We start from the raw sequence: 22,106 nt of genomic DNA, 5'->3' as shown, positions 1-22,106 counted from the left end.
TGCCGATTCATTCGTGCGGGCAGTGCGCGGCAAGCACACGGAGCCCATTATAGTCTATGGGCTCCATGTGCTTAACTGCACACGCTTGCAATAGCGTTGGTATTCTGTCCGGGGGGGTCTCCATGCTGACTCCTTGCAGACGGAATACAAGCGCTAATGTGAACCAACCCTTAGGCAAACGGAATGGCCCGCATGCAGATGTGAACAAGGCCTTAGCCAGTTGTACGAATCTGTAATGTAGCGCCAGTAGATTTCTATGAGCATTGGTTATTCATCCATGTAACTCATGTCTGCAATACAGTCATGTATAAAGCCTAACTTTTTATCAGATGATTCTACCATATCTTGTGTTAAAATAAAGTACTATTCCCATGAAATCTGGATTTTTTTTGTTAAGTTTTATTAAAAAGTTAAACAAAAATTAAATAAAAAACATCTCCTTATACTCCAGACCACTAACATGGTTTCCAATTCCTAGAGAAGAAAACAGTAAAATTCTCATAATAATAAACAACAATCTATTCACATTTATTTATAATATAGATAGTTTTACAGCTCTGCGTGGCATGTCAGTCTATGCCTCCGGAAAGGGGTTACAAAATAATACCACGTGACCTCAAAAAGTCACACAGATCTTTTCATAGCTTCTTCAGTTTTTTTTTTTTGCAAGAGGGATCTTCATTTCTTATCGGCCAGCTGGTTTTCCAGGATTTCGAGTCTTGATGTCAGCTGAGCTAGTAAAGACTGTTAAGGGAAATTTTTAATACAATGTGCTATTGGTTATAACCGTGTTAGGCTCTGTGCTCCGCATTGGAATGCCGAGGCAGTGCACTGGCATCCCATCATGGCATTCCGCTCTGGATTAGGCTCGAATGAATGGGCCTAATTGGGAGGGAGTCTCACGCCGCAGACGTTGCGGCTGAGTCAGCCGCAGAATCCATGGCAAGATAGGGCATAGTGCTTCTTTCTTCCGCTACTAGCTAGCGGAAAAAAAGAAGCGAGAGGCTCCCATTTAAGTCAAAGGGAGCAGTTTTTGGTAGGCAGATTCCACGTCAAAATCCACTGCCAAAAAACTCTGTGTAAACATACCCTAACAGTACCTAAAAGTTTCTGTGCCTTGTCTGACAACTGGGTGGTTCTTATTGGAAAAGGGGTGGGGCCTGTCATCAAGCACCTGTTTTAATATACAACACCGAACACAAACAACCATGCAGAAATTTTGGCATCAATTTTTGGAAAGTAAGTGTGCTAATAAGAAGCGTAAACTTAGACCAGACAGTCTAACTGTATGTCAGACCTTAAACAGCGCTAAAAATCTAACACAGTAAGGACTCATTCCCACAGAGTAAACGGCAGCTTATTCTGAACGTAAAACACGTTCAGAATCAGCGGCATATAAAGCAGTTCCTTTCATTTCTATGGGAGCCGGCATACGAGCGTTCCCCATAGAAATGAATGGGCTGCTTTTTTCACTACGAGCACTCCCATTGAAGTGAATGGGATGTGCTGGCGTGTATGGCAAGCTCTGCTCATGCCGAGCCGTACATGCGGGCACTTCCCATTCACTTCAATGGGAGTGCTCGTAGTGAAAAAAGCAGCCCATTCATTTCTATGGGGAGCGCTCGTATGCCGGCTCCCATAGAAATGAAAGGAACTGCTTTATATGCCGCTGATTCTGAACGTGTTTTATGTTCAGAATAAGCTGGCGTTTACTCCGTGTGAATGAGCCCTTAGACAGTATTAGGGTATGTTCACACAGAGTTATTTGCAGGTGTATTTTGACACAGAATCCGCCTCAAAATCCGCCTACAATAATGGTTCCCATTGACTTCAATGGGAGCCGCTCGATTATTTTTTCTGCTAGCTTGTAGTGGAAAAAAGAAGCGACATGCCCTATCTTGCCGTGGATTCCGCGACTGAGACAGCCACGGCATCCACGGCTCGAGGCACGCTCCTGTTTAGACCCATTCATTCAGGACTAAGGTAGTGGGATGCCGCAACAGAATGCCAATGCACTGCATCAGCATTTTGTTGCGGCTAGCCGCGCCAAAAAACAACGAGTTTATCTGCCCCAATGTGTTCAGTCGAATTTCACTGATGTCTAATGTATCTGTATTTCTCTTGGTCCAACATTGGTGGAGTTGGGATCCCTCCATATGCTTCAGGAAGTGGAAGTGGAATTGGTGGTGTTAGTACACACCATATGATACCAACACTACCATGTGCATAAAGCCTTGAAATACTGTATGTTATGTAGTATGATGCTGAAAGAATACATCGGCCTCATAGTAGGTCTGGTTGCATTCATAAGCACTGGCCTCACCGTCCCTTCCTGCGACAGGCGGCTGTGTATAAGTGATTACTAGAGATGAGCGAATACTGTTGGGATCAGCCGATCCGAACAGCACGCTCCATAGAAATGAATGGATGCACCTGGTACTTCCGCTTTGACGGCGGCAGGCCGCTTAACCCCCCGCGTGCCGGCTACGTCCATTCATTTCTATGCGAGCGTGCTGTTCGGATCGGCTGATCCCCACAGTACTCGCTCATCTCTAGTGATTATGTGTGGCCTAGTCTTCTCCCACACATGCAAATAAAAGTGACCGTGCAGGTCCGCCATCAATCCCCAGAACATTAATCTACTTACATGGGGATAATAGTCGCCCTTGTATTCTTACCTTCACTTGTGTATATAGTTAATAATACAATACCAGAGCGTACAAAGGATATGTTTATCTGCCAGGTTTCCTAGTGTTGTCAGGGTGTTTGTCTGGAAGCTGACAAGGTGCTCGCAGTCACAGGGATTCTTAAACTCTGTCTCTCCTTTTATCTCTTCTGCAAATACAAAGGAACATTTTTTATTATAACTCTTCAATATTGAAACAAATTACATTTAGATAATTGTTCTCAGCGACCAAGGAGAAAGCTCTTACGTAGAGTTCACACTGCCGCTTGGTAATAGGATGAGAGTAAGAGACATTAAAGAGAGGGCTCAATCTGTATCTGTCACTTTACTACCATTAATATCAGGTGCTCTCATCCTATGCCAGATGACACATTTGCCTATTCTTGTTTTCTACTTAAAGAGGAACTTTCATGTCCTGAATTCAGTGCACTGTGGGCTTCTTAGCGGTATATAAAACCGCATATGCATGAGGACATGGAAAGTCCTCTTTAACGCCTGCTCACCAAGCTCTTCTACAATTCTTACTCTTATTCTTCTATTAAAGAACAATGTGCCAATACTTGAAATTAGGAGGAGGAGGCAGCTAAGTGTGTACACCAGGTGATGGGAGAGCACCAATATGTCCCTTTGGTCAGTGTGTTTAGATATTAAGCTAGGGCGGCAATGTATAGGGCCCCTGCACACAGCGTAAGTGCGCCGCTCATTTAGACCCATACACGCGAGCGCTTCAAAACACATCCCATTCACTTCAATGGGAGCGCGCGTGAAGTCGGCTTTATGTGTGCTCCCATTGAAGTGAATGGGATGTGTTTTGAAGCGCTCGCGTGTACGGGTCTAAATGAGCGGGGCACTTACGCCGTGTGAATGCGCCCTAAATAAATCTTAGCTCTGGGTGAAGGAACATCTAGCTTCAACATTTAGTTCAGCAATGGAAAAGAAACCCTTAGACACGGGTGCACCCTATATGGGTGCATTTTACATGGGTGCATCTTACCTGGGCAAATGTTAAGCTTTAAGTCTTCAGCGATTAAATTAATTGTAGCAAAGTCGGCAGTGTAGAAGGAATGCTTGTTCACGGGGTCTGATGCAATTTCATTGAGTTCATCTTCAACTGCTTTCCCAACACCCACAGCGTACATAGTAATTCCTGCAACACAGAATGTAGAAAATTAGCAAACACCTCCAGGGCTCAGTCCCTGCTCCATGTGAAATATTGCAAAGCCTTGTCATTCCGCTTTGACTGGTTTATTGTCAGTAAAATCTTCTTTATCTATTAAGAAAAACTCTTCATGATGAGACCCAGTGTATCTTCTTACATGTGCTTAATGTAAGGTGGCATTTAAAGAGAATTTCCATAGAGTTTATGTTGAAGAGTAAGATGCTGTTGAAAGTTATGACGTCTTAAAACATGACATTTCATTGCTCCACTGTAATATATCCATGCTGCCATCTTTTTAATGGAAGTTGCTCATAGGCAGCTGCCTCATATCTATCTATATAAAATCTATAAAAACTACATTGAATGTTACCAATAGGCAGGGGTGAACCTAGGATCTCTGCTGCCTGAGGCGAACTATGGAAAGTCAACCAGCGCCTCTGCTGCCACCATCAGGACCCAATGCTGGCATTCTTCAGCCTCGTAACATATCATACAGAGGAGGCCAGACTAGATAAGAGCATGGATGGGTGAATTATTAAACACTACCTTCTGTAATAAAGGAATTCTGCCCCCCCACACCCTGTTTATAACTTGAGGTCATTGCATCACAGCAGATATGCCCCTGCTACTAGGATATACATAATATGCTATAAACTATGACGGACATTATTGTACCCAAGTTTCATGTGCTCTCCTACCTGCTTCTTTGGCTTTTTTGGCCCATTCAGAGATGTCATCTTGGGAGCGGCCATCAGTGAACACCAAACCTATTTTAGGGACATTGGGCCTTGCACCTTCCTGTTGAGAAAAGCTGTGCTCCACCATGTGTTTCAAAGCCAGCCCAGTCATGGTGCCTTTCTCCATGTACTCGATGTTCTTTACGGCATTACTGATATCCTTTGCAGTTTTAAACTGATTCAGGGAAAACTCAGTGCGGACACGGCTAGAGTATTGAACAAGGCCAACATGTGTGCCGTGGGCAGAGACGTCCAAGGAGCCTACGATCTTAATCACAAACTGCTTTACAAGCTCGAAGTTCTGGGGTCGGACACTTTTAGAGCCGTCAATCACAAATACTAAATCGATGTATCCAGTGGAGCATTCTAGGAAACAGAAATGAATGCCATTATTTTAGTGAAAAAGTGAATTAAACAACAATAAAATGGCTCATATCTACAGTAGTTATTATGCCCACTTATATAGCTCCATCATATTCTGCAGCGCTTTATAGACCTTGTCCCATATAGGGCTCACAATCTAAATCCCCTATCAGTATGTCTTTGTAGTGTGGGAGGAAACCCACACAAACATGGGGAGAACATACAAAATTCTTGAAGATTTGGTTCTTGGCTGGATTTGAACCCAGGACTCCAGTGCTGAGCCACTGTACTGCCAAACAGAGCCATGAAAGAAGAGAGGGCATGCTTAGAAGGCATGGGCCCTTCTAACAACCACTGCCCACAAGGATGTCAGATGTTAACCAATAACCAGCCTAGCCCACCATAGATAATTGACTTAAAGAGATTGTCTATGGCATTGATTGTTGTTACCTCTTCGCTGCTTACCAAATACAGTGCCGTACATTATATAGTGGCTGTGTTTAGTATTGAATGGCCATTTGACCAATATATGGGATGTCACTGGCCTTAAAAGAGGGACTGGTGCTCAATATTGGCATTGGCATAAACCTCATTGGGTTTTTTCCTTCTTCTGGATCAACACTGTTGGCGGACTGTAGGGTTATAGGTTGTACTTGATGGACTGATGTCTTCATCCAACCTCATCTACTATGTAACTATATAATACCATAGTTCCAGACAACCCCAGTATAAGCTGCTAGGCTATTCCAGATCCCTCAGGAATTACAGAAATACCAACTTCAAAGCCATCACCATTGTCCTCTGAGAAAAGATGTTATATGGTGCATATAGGTAGTTTGCAAAGTCAGTATACTCGGAGGTGGAGAAAGGAGAATCGTGTTGTCGTAGTGGACACTTATTTTTGCTAAGGAAATTCTAGACGGTTGGGCAAGAAGGTTGAGATATACCAATATGGCACCACATTAGATAGAAATGTCTAATGTAGATAAGCAGATCCCTCTATTAGTTATACAATAAATTACCCTATGGGATCTATTGGAGCATCAAGTAGATACATGTCTGATGGCCATTCTTATAGGAACATATGTGTGTACATGTTGTTTCTCTAACTGAAATAATTTATTTGGGAAGGGGACACATCATGATGGATACCATAGCAAAATCCTACAAAGAATTTCAAGGGTGCCAGCAAAATTGCCGTCATTGGTGGATGTAGTGTTATCTGTACATATGGTCAGTACTAATGGTGTCATCTTGACTTATGACTCTTTCTTTGCAGGTTATATATATCATTACGGACAGCATACACCTGTATATTAATACTCACTATTGCAAGTTTTTCCATCTGCTTGAAGATCTTGTCCCTCTGGGCAGATGCAGTGGTATGATCCAGGTGTGCTAACACACTTAAATTCACATCCATGATCCACAATATTGCACATGTCAGTAGCTGCAAGTATATTGGGAGAAAGAACACAGATCTAATATTCATAGTACAGTAAATACATCATCGTCATAGTCTTAGCAACCAAAATTTCTTTCTTGACTCGTGACCTTCATGAAAACAGAAATGGTAGAATTATTATATATAGTGGTTATGTTGTCGTTCAGTTTCATCATCACAATGAAGCTCGGTTCACAGTTTAGGGGCCGCAGGGCCCCCCGTGTTCAGGGGCTACTGTTAAAGAAGCAACAAAGTAACAAAATATGTCAGTATAATGTTATGTCCAGATCACATATTGGGAAATCTGCTTAATCCACTAAAACAAAACCCATGGAAGTGGTTGCCAAACAGAAGGGCATCAGTTTACAGAGGGTTCTATTTTTAAGACTTTTTTTGTGATCTAAATATATATGACAGCCGGGCACTCTTTCGGCATACATGGGCACGATTACATATATGTAAATATTTGGTTTACATATATATAGTTTTACATGTCTCAACGTAAGGTGGTCTTCATGGATGAAAACAAGCTTCCACCTTCTAGAAATGTGGAAGACAGATCACCCTCTGTACCAGGCGGAATGATTCTCCTTGCATTGTTATTGCAGTATGTCATTTACTATTAAGGAAAGTTGGCTAAGATGTCTACAGAAGTGGTTACTTCTCTTTCTGAAGTGACTAAACAGGAAATACCAGGCTTGCAGACCATGAACGTGAAGGATGATATTCATAAACTGGAGAAATGAAAACAGAGGCTAAAACAATTATTTTACATTCTTCACATTGGATCTTTTCCTTATTGGAGCAAACCATTCTGCTCATGGACTGTATTAACTTCTGTACCGTCTCCAGTCTGAAATTAAATATGGAACTTTTAACTACTGTTCCTGTGATTTCCTGCCCCAGCGGGCCTTAGACTATAAAACCTGCCAAGAAAAATTATATCAAGCACTCATCAAAGCCATAAGGTCTCATAAGTGGAATGGGATCGTATGAAACAGCATAGGAAGTTCTATATAAACACAATATGGCTAATGGTAATCTTACTGTCCATCAACAGGAGGGGATTTATGAGAGGCGGATTTACAATGCTCTAAGATTATGAATAAGTATATGTGATAGATTGCTATCTCGGGTCATGGGAAATTCATTAGAACTTTCCATGACCTATAATAAACCAGAACCACCAATGTACAAATCTACAATAAACCAATGCGATTTCTCTGTACTTGGATATTTATGTCCATGAAGAGTTAAGAAAATTAGGGAATACTTAAAAAATATGGATATGTAACGTGGCCAATATGACTATGGAACAGTACTCCTCAACATCCTGTATCACAAAGGAAACTCTGACTAAAGTTTCTTAAGCACCCAAACTACTGCCAAGTATTGTAGAAGTAACATCGCTCTAACCCATTTCCACTTCGTGGTACTTGATAACCTCACCTTGCCTAAGCCCACGTTTGTTATTTTTCCAAAAATAGTACCACAACGTATTGGATACTGGATACTTTTATAGTACCTGCTCTACGCCATGTATCACTTGAGCCCAAGAAGTACGTGAAGGCCACGTATCCAAACAGTGCTGTCCCATAGAGAACACCTAACCGGGTTGGGAACATTAGCTGAGGACTGCTATGATTGATTTTATGGCTTTAGCTTGAGTAAGGTTTTTATAAACTTTCAGCCATTTGTCTGAAAAAATTATCCAATGTGACTGGAAGATCGGTGACACTTTTCGTAATACAGGACTATGGTAAACTAGTACCAAGGTAGGGAATTCATGGCTAGTTGCTTAGTTAGACTTTGAAGGAACTACTTAATACTGGCCTTCAGCTCTACAATGAAGAGAAGTCCACTGAAGATATTGCCTTACTCCCTAGTTATTTTTGGACCCTTGTCGAAGACTTTATTATAGGAAGTCTTTCTCTTATGGGGACCCCCCATGACTTCTACGTGCATGGTTCCACTAGCAATATGGGCTCTCATTGAGAAGTCTTCTTGCCAGCTACATACTGTACCAGACATAATCAGAAGAAGGTGTTATTGGAATTAATGTTAAGTATATTTAAGAACTTCATGATAAGGTGGTGGAAATGTAAGTCATCACATGTATTAATAATCGGCCATTTATCAACCACCATTAGGGCTCTTTTCCACCATTATTATTTGTGACGTAACCAAGCAAGGACATATATGGAACCAACAAAGGTGACCCATTTGGGAACACTTATAGTGTGACGACACTTTGCATTCCACTTACGCAGACATGTCTTCCCATCGCTCTGAAGAGTGAAGCCCTCATTACAGCGGCAGTAATAACCATTCAGGATACCCACACACTCATGCTGACAGCTGTGATTCCCATATGAACAGTAGTCAATCACTACAATCCAGAAGACAGATATTAATAATTACACAGTTAAGTGATTTGGATCCCTCAAACCCCATCACAATCTTTAGAAGAATGTCTTCATAGTATCTGTGGGAATGTAAGACATTTTGGATTATCTGATGTTTCAGAAAGGCATCTTTGTGGAGAAAGGTCAGTAAAAGGAGGTGGTTGAGCTCCAGTTGGATCAACATGAAAGTTGATTTATTTCATTATTGTAATGACACAAGCGCTGGTATCTAGTTCAGACAGATCTTTCATGCTGGATTGAAATAAAAGCCCCTTGTTGTCTTAACGGGATTTCTTCAGATCATTGTTGGACTATAAAGATGTTGTCTATAAAGAGTCGCTTGACTATAACGTTCCGTTTCTAATCAAAAGCGCAACATAAAAGTGTGGTTAGAAAAATAAAAAAAAGATTATTGTAAAGGATTAAGAAAAGAATCAGACTTTATTTTTGGCTAGGTATTCAGGTATGACTTGTCTAAGTGGTGGTCACACAAAGGCTGGTTCTGCTAGACAAGGTTATTTGTTGACTTGCTCGTCCATAGAAAGAACTTTGGAAAGAACTTGAGAAAGAAAGGTAAGAATGAATACAGTGAATCTGCCCATACACATAAGACGAATGATACCAACAATGTAATGTGTATAGGAGCGTCCTGACATCCCGCAATGACAAATATCAGTATGTTGAGTTTCAACTTGCCAATACTTTGTTTTCCTGATAGACCAGCCATTGTCAGTAGTGTCAGGTTGTGGGTTTTCCTCCTCTTCATATAAGCGGAGAGTGGTTTTTGATGTGTAGGTTGAGTGATATAGCCAAAAGAATATTTGGCCAAAAGCTACATTATTTGTATGGTCTGCTTTATATAAGTCCAGACCATCATTAGAAGGTCAATGATACAGACATACGTTTGGACAAAAACTAGACATGTCCATATTCTTAGTTCAGTTCCCTACTAGTGGTAGCGATAAAGTGAATTAAATATTGCTTATTTTTGTGGGTTATTTTAGCAAAATAGCTCCCATTGACCTGATATGGATCAAGAATGATGCCACTGGCATGATGGTTGTATGATGATACATCTGGTAATATAAGTTTACACTAGTCTTCTCCATGTTTCATGTATGTTCCACATATAGAATTGATGTATGTAATACACGTGTGCACTGTTTCCTGATTAAATTGCACATAAGAAAGTGGCTGGAGTAATATATGACTCCAGAGGCTTGTAACATCTACAGAACATATGTAGAGTAGTGGTATAATGTATATAATACTACTATTTACCACTGAAGGCGGGTGTAGAAGGAGCAGAATATACATATAACATTTCTATAATGTGTACTTACTTGTGCAGGTCTTCTTGTCATTATTTAACTGGAAGCCTGTACGGCAGGCGCAGGAATAAGAGCCAAGGGAGCTGACACAGAGCTGTTCACAGCCATGGTTGCCTTGAGCACACAGGTCAATCACTAAAGAGAGAAGATCCCAAATTAATGCCGACCCTGAAGAGGTAATGCCACGTAGTATGGCCCCCATTGTTGGGTGAACCACCCAACAAAAATGGATTTACACAATGGAACCAGATCATATTGACTTGTATAATATATTGGTGAGAGTCTTGAAAAATTGCCCATATTAATGGACATTACAAGGGTTTTTGGGGGTATTTTCTGCTGAGTTATAAAATTATAAATTCCACAACTTTTCAATTTTTTTTGGCATCAAATGACAAAATCTGTCACAAGATCTTTGCTTCTGATCAGTCAATGAGAACATTATCAGTTACATTTATGGTTGTCAAAAAACAGTCTTGGCAATCCTATGACCTAAATACCCCATGAGCACAAATCTTCGCCCTGTTCTGATAATGTGCTGGAGTGTATCGGTATAGATAAATGTACAGTACACTGAGGTCAGGACTCTTTGGTTTACATTTTCCTAAACTGCTGTGAACCTAAGCTTCAAGAAATTTTAATAAAAATAAAATATGACACATATAAAGCATAGTACAATAATGTCTTTACTCTAGATTTGACATTGTACTGTATAATGTTAGATGGATAGTCAGCTCAGATTAAGGATCCCATTAAAGGAAGAGGATTTTGCAGGCAATTATCGGGAACAAGCGTTGGTACAAGTGTCTATTCCTAATAACCCGCCTGACTAATGGCGCCATCCATCATCCAATGTGGGAGCCTTTGCACATTCATCAGTTGATCGCTTGCTTTTAGCAGGAAAAAAATCATTGTTGGCCGGCAGCTAACCCTGTGTAATAAGGGCTGTGAAAGTATATACTAGAGTAATGATGGCTTTGGCGATAATTCCTCTTGTATAACCTCTGCATTGGCCTGTGTCATAGCCAGTGAGAGCATGATATGTATGGATCCACGCTTGTTATAAAAGACTTCTCATCTAATAGGACCTTTACATGTAATATCATGATAGAAGAAGCATCAATGTCAGATAAAACGGCTCCGGGGCAACCCGTAAAGTGTTAAATTTCCTTGCAGCTACACCACAGGTATTATCGCATATTTTCCACTACAATAAATATAATTTATGGACATGCTGGGTCCTCCAGAGTTACTCCTGGTAGTGGCTCAACTGTAGGATAGTGAACTAGGAACCCTCCCCTCCTTGGATACTATCGCCTTATATCTAGCAATGGCAACATTTTCATACAATAGGTATATAAGAATATTATCTTACTTGAGCAAGTCTTCTTGTCATTGTTGAGTTTGTAACCTGTACGACAGGCACATGAGTAGGATCCAGGGGAACTGACACAGATATGTTCGCAGCCATGGTTTCCCAAAGCGCACAGGTCAATTGCTGCAAAATAGAAACAATTATATAGAAAACTGTATGCCGTAATAATAATGTAGATAGTTCTTGTGCTTTAGATATGTTATATGTTTCTGTGGTGTGAATATCTGACTTCCAGTATACAGGCCATGCTGTATCTTTAGGGGGAGCATTACAGTGTTATTCACATACCGGCTCCCAATCCCAACCCCTATGACAGGACATTCAAGCAATACTACCCCCATAACTACCCCCATAACATTTCTGCCAGGAAGATCATAATATCACCAATGACATGAAAATTTTGATTTCAAAAGGGAATTTTAAATCAAGAAAACAGCGACTGATTTATGAGTACAAGTACATAACCCTATTCAAGACTCTGGATAGTGGAATGAACCTTTCACATGGGTTCATGTCTTTCTATACAAATCACTGAAATAAGACAGCCATAAAGATAAAGAACCTGGGAACTGGGAATTGATTATTTGCTTTTATATGTATATAGAAATAAGCCTCTTCCCCCCTCCCTCCTGAAGTCGTATCCCTATGTGTCCAGTTATACATAAATATGCAGCCAGCAGAAAGTGTTTTTAGATATATCTGAAGAAGAAGCCAGAAGAGGCTTCGAAACATTGTAATCTGTCATCATTATGAGTTAGCCATTAAAAAAGGTATCACCTACTGAAGACTTGCAAGTTTTTTGGTTTTTTATATTTCATAACCACTGGCTAACATGGTACAAAAACAAACATTTTCCTTACCCTATAACTTCCAAAGAGAAGAATGGGAGTTACAGAAACTGTGTAAGGGTGCGTTCACATGATGTAACGGCCGCAAAATAACTCGACGTATACAATCCTAACTCCCACTGGAATCAATGGGAGCGTATACAGCGTGCAAACTCTCACACACCGTATACGTGCCAGATCATGCGGCACGTTACATCGTGTGAACACACCCTAAGGGCCCCTTCAGATGGAGGATACTCTGTCTGATTTTGAACGTGTAGACGTTCCGAATCAGCAGCGTTTAAAGCATGTCCCATTGCTTTCTATGGGAGCCTAGAGGCTATGGGCTGCTTTTTCCCATTCATTTCTATGGGGAGCGCGCGTATGCCGACTCCCATAGAACACAATGGGACCTGCTTTAAATGCTGCTGATTCGGAACGTCTACACATTCAAAATCAGACAACGTATCTTCCGTCTGAAGGGGCCCTAAGAGTAGTAGTGAAGATCTTTCTGACATAATGGATCTGTCACTGTTATGTTATTTTATAGCCTAGGAGCCATATTAGCAAACTAAAACCACCCGGCATTATTTAGCAGTATATGGCAATATTATTTGGGAATCGAATTGCACTATTATTAAGAAAGTATGTGACGGTTTCATGTGGACTATTCTAAGCAGTTTTGTTTTTGCTTCTTATATAAGTTGTATATTGCAGTATTATGTTGGCTCTATAGATTAGGTATTACGAGAGCAAAATTTACAAGAAAAACTATCCAACAATACCAAACATTTGTAAAGTGCTTTTCTGACAGTAGACTCAATGCACAGGGACTATTGTGGAGTCGGTGGCTGCCATACAGGAACTCATAACCAACACTTGTATGTTTGCGTAGCGAGACAATATAACTATCTGCATGTTTTTGCTATGTGGGTGGAAACTCACATAAACTCTATGCTGATGGGGCCCTCAGTCAGAATAGAACCCAGCCCTGCAAGGCAACAGTGCTAACCACTGAGCCGCCATGATGCCCCGGATCCCATTTTTATCAAACGTACTTTGGTTTACATGAAACCTGACATACCTAAAATAAATATTAGGTCCTACAACTTACGTGAGCAAGTCTTCTTATCATTGTTTAGCTTGTAACCGGCTCGGCAGGCGCAGGAATAAGATCCAGGAGAACTGACGCAGAGCTGCTCACAGCCATGATTTCCTTGGGCACACAGGTCTATCACTGTAAAATAAGGGGTTTTTTATTTAGTTTTTTAAGTGCATTTTTGCCTTGGGTAATATTGTAGTCCAGAGTTGTGTTGTATCTGCCATAGACTCATCGGATTGTCCTACTGATTCTAGTTGGATTCATTGATGGCTTGCTGCGTACTATAATGTAATACTATAATGGCAGTAACACTGATATTTAATAAGTAAAAAAAAAACCTCTCCCTGTCAGTAAAACATAACCTAATAATAAAGATTATGTGGTGCATACACTTACTAGAACACGTCTTTCCATCAGCATTAAGTCTGTATCCGGGGTTACATTCACAATAGTAAGAGCCAGGAACACTAACACATTTATGTTGACATCCGTGGTCCATTTCAGTGCACATGTCCACGCCTGAAAAGAAAAGACGTTCTGAATGCTTTAATGCACTTCATGTCTTGGACATAAGTATTAATAACACAGTGTTTGTATTTTTATTACTCAACATCAGGTGCTTAAAGGGGTTGTCCAGGATGAAAATAATTTTTTAAATTAGGCCTGGGTAGGTGAATTTTTTAAAAAAAACATACTCACCTGGCCTGGATGCTCCGGTGCCGTCCAGCGTGGTCCGATCTTGCTGTCTCGCTGTGTTATTTTGCCATTAGGCCAGTGTCCCTTTCCTTAGGACACTGGTTGGTCTCAGCGGTCACATGCAACGGGGACTTCCACTGGAGAAAACAGTGGAGCTGCACGACTGCACCACACTGGTAGTCACCGGAGCACCAAAACAGGTGGGTTTTTTTTTTTCTTTTTTACACCTTCCCTGGCCTAAAATAACAAAAAATTATCCTGGACAACCCCTTGTTGTGTATGGGTTGACAAGGACAATTTGAAGATGGTTTGGAGACTGTGATTATAGGGGAAGTCAGTATTCATTCATATGGACTTTTTTTTATAGTTGTAGTACAAGGACATTGGCTCTAAATATTAACAGAGAGGATAATCTGAGCAAAGTAGCTTTCCTCCAAGAAGAAGGAAAATTGACTCCAAAGTGTCACCAATCCGGTGTAGCTATCCAATAAGTCAATGTCCGACCCTTTAACTGGCTTTGACATATAACCTAGTAGGTATGGCAATCCAGAATCTTTCCCATATGTAAAAGTCATCCATCTTCAGACATGTTTGGGTTTTTTGCCCTTCTTCTGTGTAGAGCAGGTTACTGTTTGGCCGAGTTAGCAGGCTTTGTCAGGAGCGAAATACTATTTTTCCTTGTGCAGATCACCAATGACTGTATAACTTACTAGCTCGAATTGAACCCCATGCACACATAGTTTAATGGAACAACAATTGACCATTTTCATCCACATTTCTTCTAACGTGTATGGAGAGTTTCAGTCAACCTAGTGGAAAATCTATTACAAAGTAAAGTGTTACTCACCGCAAAGCTTATCTTGAAACTGGATTGCAAAGTGCTGAATAAGATCAAATGACTCTACATAGAACACATGGTCATCAATTGGAGGTGACGCCATTGCCCGGAGAGAGTTGACATCGGCTCTCTGAACACCAACAGCATAGATCTCAATCTGAGCATCTCGAGCTTGTGCAGCCACTTCTGCCACACGATCCTGAGGTCTTCCATCTGTTACAATAACCGCAACCCTGGGTATTCTTTTGGACGGTGGCCGAGCTCCTTCTTCAACAGTAAATGCAACATTCATGGCATACTGTATTGCCAGACCAGTCATGGTCCCTTGTGCAAGAGGGATAATATCATTGATGGCCTTGTGCATCGCAGCCTTCGTAAAGTATGATTTGAGGGAGAAGACATTTTGGACTTGGCTAGAGTATTGGACCACGCCAACCCTCGTGTGAGTCGATCCAATCTCCAGTGAATTAATCATATCAATCATAAATTTTCGCATACTTTCAAACTCAGTTGGTCGAACACTTCTTGAGCTGTCAATAATGAAGACCAGATCCATAGGACCAGCTTTACACTGCGCCTCTGAAAAAATGATGGGATAAACTACATTATTAACTCATTAAAGAAAGACATATAGTGTCACAACACATTCAGACAAACTTGGCCAATAGGCAATGGATTGCAGATTTCTAATACATATTTTGGCACTATTCTACTTACCTGATTGGATAATGGGGCTGGTCGTGCAGATATAGATTATCTCATCTGGGAAGAGCTCTCCTATGTGCACAAGCACCTAAATGCAGAGGTGTAAGAGGACCCCTGCACAACCTCTCTTCATGATCATCAATTCTCTCCCATCTGGCAGCATTTACATTTCTATTTCCTTCTCTATCTAGGCCCATACCACCATGATGACTTGTCCGTGACATGTCTGTGTACATAAACTTCCCAACACTCCCATTCCAGGGAATAATAATTGTGACCCTTTTGTGCCACAGCCCTTTCTACTGCTGAGTATATGCTTATGAGCCCAGGTCATAGCTACCAACACGGTGACACCTATAGTTACACGGGTGTTTCTTAAAGGGGACATGCTCACATGGCGGGGTGTATATTGCACTGCCCCTATTGCTGCCTGTAGGACAGCTTTTTATGGTGTACAGTCTTTCCCTTCATTCAAAAAAGCTAGAATTCTCTAAAAAGTTACAATAATCTTACATATCATACCCACTGCTCAGTACAATATGTCTAGAATATATTGAAGGCAGTCTCACTTCAATAGGTTATAGATTGGAGAAGTCTTGCTTTTTTATCTTTTACAATATACACTTTCTTTTTTCCGCCCCGGTGGAACAGTTTTGGGTAACTTAGCTTAGTTAACACATCAAACTACATTGGGGAAGGAAGTCAAATGTGTTTTATTGACATGAACTAGACCTGATCCAATGTTTGCTTTTAGCACAAGTGTGGATCCTGCTAACAAAAGCGTTCTCTATAAATAAGCTGCTGAGCGTATAGACCTTTCCATGCCAGGTCTCACACAGTACAGTGAATGGCATCTCCTGAGGCTTGGTAGATCTATCAGCCCCAGCAGGCTCCTCGCCCCTACTGAGACTACCTCCTACGCTGGAGCTACAGGAATTCATTTGCTGCCACATAAGGACCTCTTTATTTTAAGGAAACACTAGCATAGCTACTAAATGGTCAAGGTACAGAGATGGATAGCTTGCACTCACTTGTATGTATGGAAGATGGATCACACCTATGCAGAGCTGTGGTAGAGCAGAGAATTGCATTGCACTATATCCACTGGGAACCTAAAGTGATATCCACATCTTTGACATATATCCACAGGAAATGCCATAAATGTAAGAGAAAAAGGACCCATCTCTGGGACCTGCACCCGTCTTGAGAACAGGGGTCTCCCTCACCCCCAAGTTCATGGTTACTGTGAATGCAGAGGTGGATGCTTGTTTGCAATGCTCTCCATTCACTTCAAGGGGAGTTACTAAAAGTGACCAAAAAACAGGGGACTGAGATCCCTGTTCTCACGAATGGAGTGGATCCCTGACAATTATGGCATATCATGGATATAATGGATATAATGGGTATAGATAGTGCCATAAAGTGGATATGATAAGTATGTCTAACATGGGGATACTGTCTTTGGTGCAGCTTGGACCTTGGTATACATATCTTGGATCCTGTACTTTACTGTACATACAACTGGCAACTGGAACCTAACAGGGGGATCTCCAATGGATATTATTAATACCTCCCAATCATGTTTACCATACAGGTAGTAAAGCTTGTATTTTATCTGCTTGCCCCTTTAAGACACCTTACCTTCAACCTTTGGCCTTGCTTCGAGTTGTGTCCAGAGGACAAAAAGTAGCGTGGATAAGTAGAGCAGCTTCATCTTACAGTTTGTAGATATGTCTGTGATTTACTGAAGAAAAAAACACCAAAAAAACTATGAATGGAGGAAACGGAAAGCAATCGAATAAGCAGCAAATGTGAAATATAGAATAAATGTAATATTAGAGCAGGTTCGCTCTTTTTCTGAGGCAGAGCCCCTTTGCCAACACTGGTTATCTAAAATCTAGACAATCACATCATGCCAAGATGGAGTTGGTAGGTTATATGTTTCCTACATGAACATTAATGTACTATATATTACACAGAAAGACACTGCTACAATAAAATAGAAGATTATTCCTTTAGGCTAAGGCCCACATAGCGATTCGTTGCGCAAAAAAAAAAAAATGCTGCGGCAGTAACGCATTATGTCTTTTTTCTGCAGTGTTTTTCACAAAAAGTCCGCAGAGTTTCCCTCTTTGCGACCCTATGATACTAATACGGAAAATGGAAATCGCAGCTTTTCCGCTGAAGATTGTGTGGATGGAATTAGCGTTTCTGCAACACTGTGTTTTCACAACTTGGGGCCCCGGCCTTAAACCTCTCCGGAATTAAAATCTTATGCAATATACTGTATATGATTTCATCTCCATTAATAAGGTTGAGCACACTGAATAACGTCTTGACTTTAGTCCAGTTTTTGGGATAAGATCTCTCTGCAAAGTCAACTTTCCATTTTGACTGGCCACGTGCCAATGAGTCTTACTGATATATACCCTGCAAATAATTTCATTTACTTACACAGGAGCTTCAGTGTGGACTCGGACATATTTGTACTGTATGAATTAACTAAAAATGACAGCTAGTTTCCCTGTAGTATTCCATCATGGAATAAGGAAACAGTCCTTATACTGGTATATCCCTCAATTCTGGATATAAACACTGAAGCTATATTGTTTTTTTCCCCGCACGATTTTTTGCTGCAGACCGCTATAGGTCTTAGCTTAAAACCGGAATGCATATCTTATCATTAGGGTTGAGCCGATCTTGACTTTTCATGATCGATTTTAAAATCCGATTTCCGATCATTTTTTCATTCGAACCCGATCTCGATCCCAATTCCGATCTCAATGCAAGTCAATGGGATTTTTTTATTAATCAGAGATCGGATTTTAAAAGCAATCCTATTCACTATACAGCATGGAATCTAACAATTGAACGCTTTAATTGTTACAATCCACACTGTGTAGTGAATCACTAAGTAGCCTGAGGATTTTTTTTTAATCCTCTGGCTACTTAGTCCCCCCTGGTGTCCACTTACCTCCAGAGATGGCTGCTCCGGTGCCCAGTGTTCTCCTTCACCTCGCTGCCGCTCCACGCTGCTCTTCTCGCCTCGCTGCCCCCTGCCTCCCAGATTAGGAGAGTGTGGGCGGGTACTGGGAGGGGAGATGTCATGTCTCCCCGTCCTGTACCCGCCCACACTCTCCTAAGCCACAAGCCCCGCCTTCCTAGCTCTTTAAACACTAACCTGGGAGGTGGCATCGAGGCGAGAAGACTGCAGCGTGGAGCGGCAGCGAGGAGAAGAAGGAGAACACCAGGCACCGGAGCAGCCATCTCTGGAGGTAAGTAGCTACTAGAGATGTTAGTTTAGTCTCCCATTTGAATGAATGGAGGCAGCCGGCGCGCAGGGGGTTATGGCTGTGTGCCGGCTGCTTCCGTTCATTCCTATGGAACCGCAGCGGAGCCTTCACACTGGGTATACACTTTATACTCAGTGTAAAGGCTAAGCAAAGCATTGTGGGAAATAGTACCGATCTCAATCCCACCTAACAAGATCGTGTTCGGAATTCCGATCGCGATCGTGAAATGTTCTCGATCGCCGATCGGAATCCGATCTTTTCCGAACACGATCGCTCAACCCTACTTATCATGTGATCCATCTATCTGATGCTTACAAAAAATAATCCAAAATGTCCACATTCTTTTCAGGGGGTTGGGCAGGACTATTGGGGGTGTAGATGTAGAACTTGGATAACAGTATGATAAATGGCACGTCAGTGCTGTATATATATATATATATATATATATATATATATATATATATAAAACACACATACAGTATATACATATACACACACTAATTTTAGTTACATTTATTGTAGAGCCAGATGCCACGTTCAGAGAGAACGAAGTAGATGCTATCACCTTATATCCTGAGTTTTAGAGCAGAACCAAACACAAGTTTTTGGTCTTTTTTAGAAAGACAATTCACTGTTGTACCGGCCGGTTCTTGGTAATCTGACACATCTGAAGGCGCTGCGGTAAGGTTAACTTGCTCCGGAGACTAAACACTGCAAGAGTCCCTCAAAAGGAAATAAAGAACACATTTCCAGCTCACTTATTTTATGTAAGGTGAATTGAATAGTCCAATATGGTTTTTATGGGATCACAGAAAATCATATTCTGAGCTGGGTATACTAAACAATTTAATGGTAATGGTGTGTATCAGATTTCCTCTAAGACACAAAAACAACCATAAAACCTCAAACTATAGAAAGGCAACAACAGCAGAAATCTCTCATCTATTTCATTCCTCCGCCTCCTTGTTTTGTTTCTTAAAAGATTTCCTCTTCACGTTAAGAATATCTTATTCCAAGATGAGTAAGCGACAACGTTGAGCTTCCTTTTAAGGTCTTGTACATGATGATGACTAAGTAGGTCAAAGCAGGTAAACACCATAGACTGTACTGTATATGTTCTATAGGCCACCTTCAGTATCAATTTCGGTTCCTTGGTGTTACAAGAAGAAACAAATCTGAAGGCCCCCAATCCACCTATAGAGAAAAGTGCAAGTCCGCAGAAATGACCAGGTGTAACAAAAAGTTACTGAACTAATAGGCCAAAGTGATGGCTCCAAGATCGACTCCAAGTGAAGTTGTCTTATTCTAGTGTAGTTCTTTGGGTTCCACTACTGTGCCAGAGCCTGAGCCCAATGGAGGACTCCATGTTAGGCCAGTTCAATTCTGGTTGCATTCACATGACCCGTTTTGCTGCACATGTAAGGTCTGTGTCAAACACATCATAACATGCGAAACAGAGAAGGAAACAGCAATGCCTTCATTGGACCAAGGAGTTCATTGGAATATTGAAAAAAAGGGTGATAACTGAACAATAGAAACCCCAATTCACAAGAGGAAACCACTGCTTAATTCAAGTGACCCTAACCTATCTGTGGGCTGGGTTAACATGCTGAGCTTTGGAGACAAACTCCCTTTAACAAATGTAAAAAATGTAATTTTGGGGGTTCAGAAAATAATGCGAGGTGGAGCTGCTGGAATATGAATACATTTCAAGTTTAATATCACACAGCATTCATTGAAGTCAATGGATGAACATATACTGGTAATACATGGCCTTGCCAAGTCCTCCAGAGCTGTGGGTCTGAGAATTGGAGAGGGGGCTTGGTTGGGGACTCCTGTTCTCCAATGGCCATATGCCTCAATAACAGCACAACTTGAATATACCCTATTATATACCATATACTATATAAAGCAATATTACATATCTCGAGTTTTGACTGGTTTTGGCAGTCAATAAGAAAACTACCAGTTTTCAGAATGTGGTAAGAGGAAAATCGAGGGAAGAATGTGAATTCCTTGGATAACCACCAATAAAAAGTAAATTATATTTGTTTTAAGAATTGTTCTGGGAAAAATAGTTTACTGTCAATTTTAATAACTATTTCAGAACGGGGAATGTGAGAAAGAATCGGATAAGCTGACGCAGCAATGGAAGTCGCCACCGGGGACAGTTTCGTGCCCTTTAATCTTTTCGTCATATCTCGCCCATTTATCATTTACTATTTTTTGATGCTGGAAGAATATTTTAGCAAAGTCTTATCTATCACATTTGTGGCTTATGAATAAGTGGGGTTAAAGAAAGAAGTAGTGGGTGCTTTCAATTCTTAGCCGCCGAAACACCGATTCATTCCAGTTGTATATCATTACTGACGGCGTGGAGCGTGTATTATTGCCCAAAAGTTCTGAAAGAATGCTTTGTAAAGTGGTAATATCACATCCTTTTCCTACAAGCCCTTAATCCATTACAATATCCCGCTGGCCTTACAAGCAGCTGATTGACATTATCTGCTGTTATTTAGTCTAGGATCTACAATTACACCCAGATCCTTCATTACAAATGACCTGGTTTTATTCCCCAAGGACAGATGTTGCGTGTAGATTGTTAGTAACCACATGCATAACGCTACACGTTTTCACAGAGAACCTCTTTGTCAAATGGATGTCCAGACGTTAAGTAGGAATTTATTAAGACTTATATAACAGTCTTAATAAATAAATAAAAAGTTTGTCAAACATCTCAATAAATTTGGCACATCTCATGGCAGTCTGTGCAACAAAAATTGACATCTAGGCCAGCTATGACAGATTCCAGCTATAATTTATATAATTTATGCCATTTTCTGAAATAAACTATGCAAAAAGTTTCCGGCTATAAGAGGGCCCCTTAGTCCCACAAGAGTGGTGAAACAGGGCTAAAAGTTACAATTTTTTGCATACGTCAGAGTCCTACTTTTACATAATTTTTTGTGCCCCTGTTCACAATATTTAGATATTATAACTAGGGACTGGACTGCCAAAGGGCAAATAGTGCCCATTTTTAAAAAGTGGTCTTGGCTTCCCCAGGTGGCATCCCCAAGATGTAAGATTTTCAAACAATGTTGCAGTTATTGGGTTGGGGGACCCAATAACTGCAACATTGTTTGAA

At 40.9% G+C, this 22,106-nt stretch overlaps 1 protein-coding gene across 1 annotated transcript; it reads right to left on the bottom strand.

Annotated features, from left to right (window-relative positions):
• Positions 1-441: 441 nt before the first annotated feature.
• Positions 442-17,406, bottom strand: MATN4 (matrilin 4). Its single transcript, XM_075277271.1, has 12 exons — positions 17,310-17,406; positions 14,973-15,542; positions 13,826-13,948; positions 13,442-13,564; positions 11,501-11,623; positions 10,138-10,260; positions 8,656-8,778; positions 6,273-6,395; positions 4,544-4,948; positions 3,681-3,833; positions 2,722-2,835; positions 442-734 (listed from the first exon to the last, which is right to left on the bottom strand). The coding sequence occupies exons 1-12, from the start codon at positions 17,380-17,382 to the stop codon at positions 679-681; spliced, it is 2,109 nt and encodes a 702-aa protein (XP_075133372.1). The 5' UTR covers positions 17,383-17,406; the 3' UTR covers positions 442-678.
• Between the last annotated feature and the right edge of the window lie 4,700 nt (positions 17,407-22,106).

This window comes from Leptodactylus fuscus, chromosome 6, assembly GCF_031893055.1.
Source record: "Leptodactylus fuscus isolate aLepFus1 chromosome 6, aLepFus1.hap2, whole genome shotgun sequence".
Classification (NCBI taxonomy): domain Eukaryota; kingdom Metazoa; phylum Chordata; class Amphibia; order Anura; family Leptodactylidae; genus Leptodactylus; species Leptodactylus fuscus.
This window is presented reverse-complemented; position numbering and strand designations above follow the sequence as displayed.

What these genes read in the sequence shown, in the direction of transcription:
- MATN4 (XM_075277271.1), bottom strand. Translation starts at nt 17,382, where the DNA reads ATGAAGCTGCTCTACTTATCCACGCTACTTTTTGTCCTCTGGACACAA. An exon ending in TGACAAGAAGACTTGCTCAA is followed by an intron (nt 10,261 to 11,500) that starts GTAAGATAATAT and finishes TTCTCTCTTTAG; the next exon opens with TGATTGACCTGTGTGCTCAA. An exon ending in AAAGCTTAACATTTGCCCAG is followed by an intron (nt 2,836 to 3,680) that starts GTAAGATGCACC and finishes TTGTATTTGCAG; the next exon opens with AAGAGATAAAAGGAGAGACA.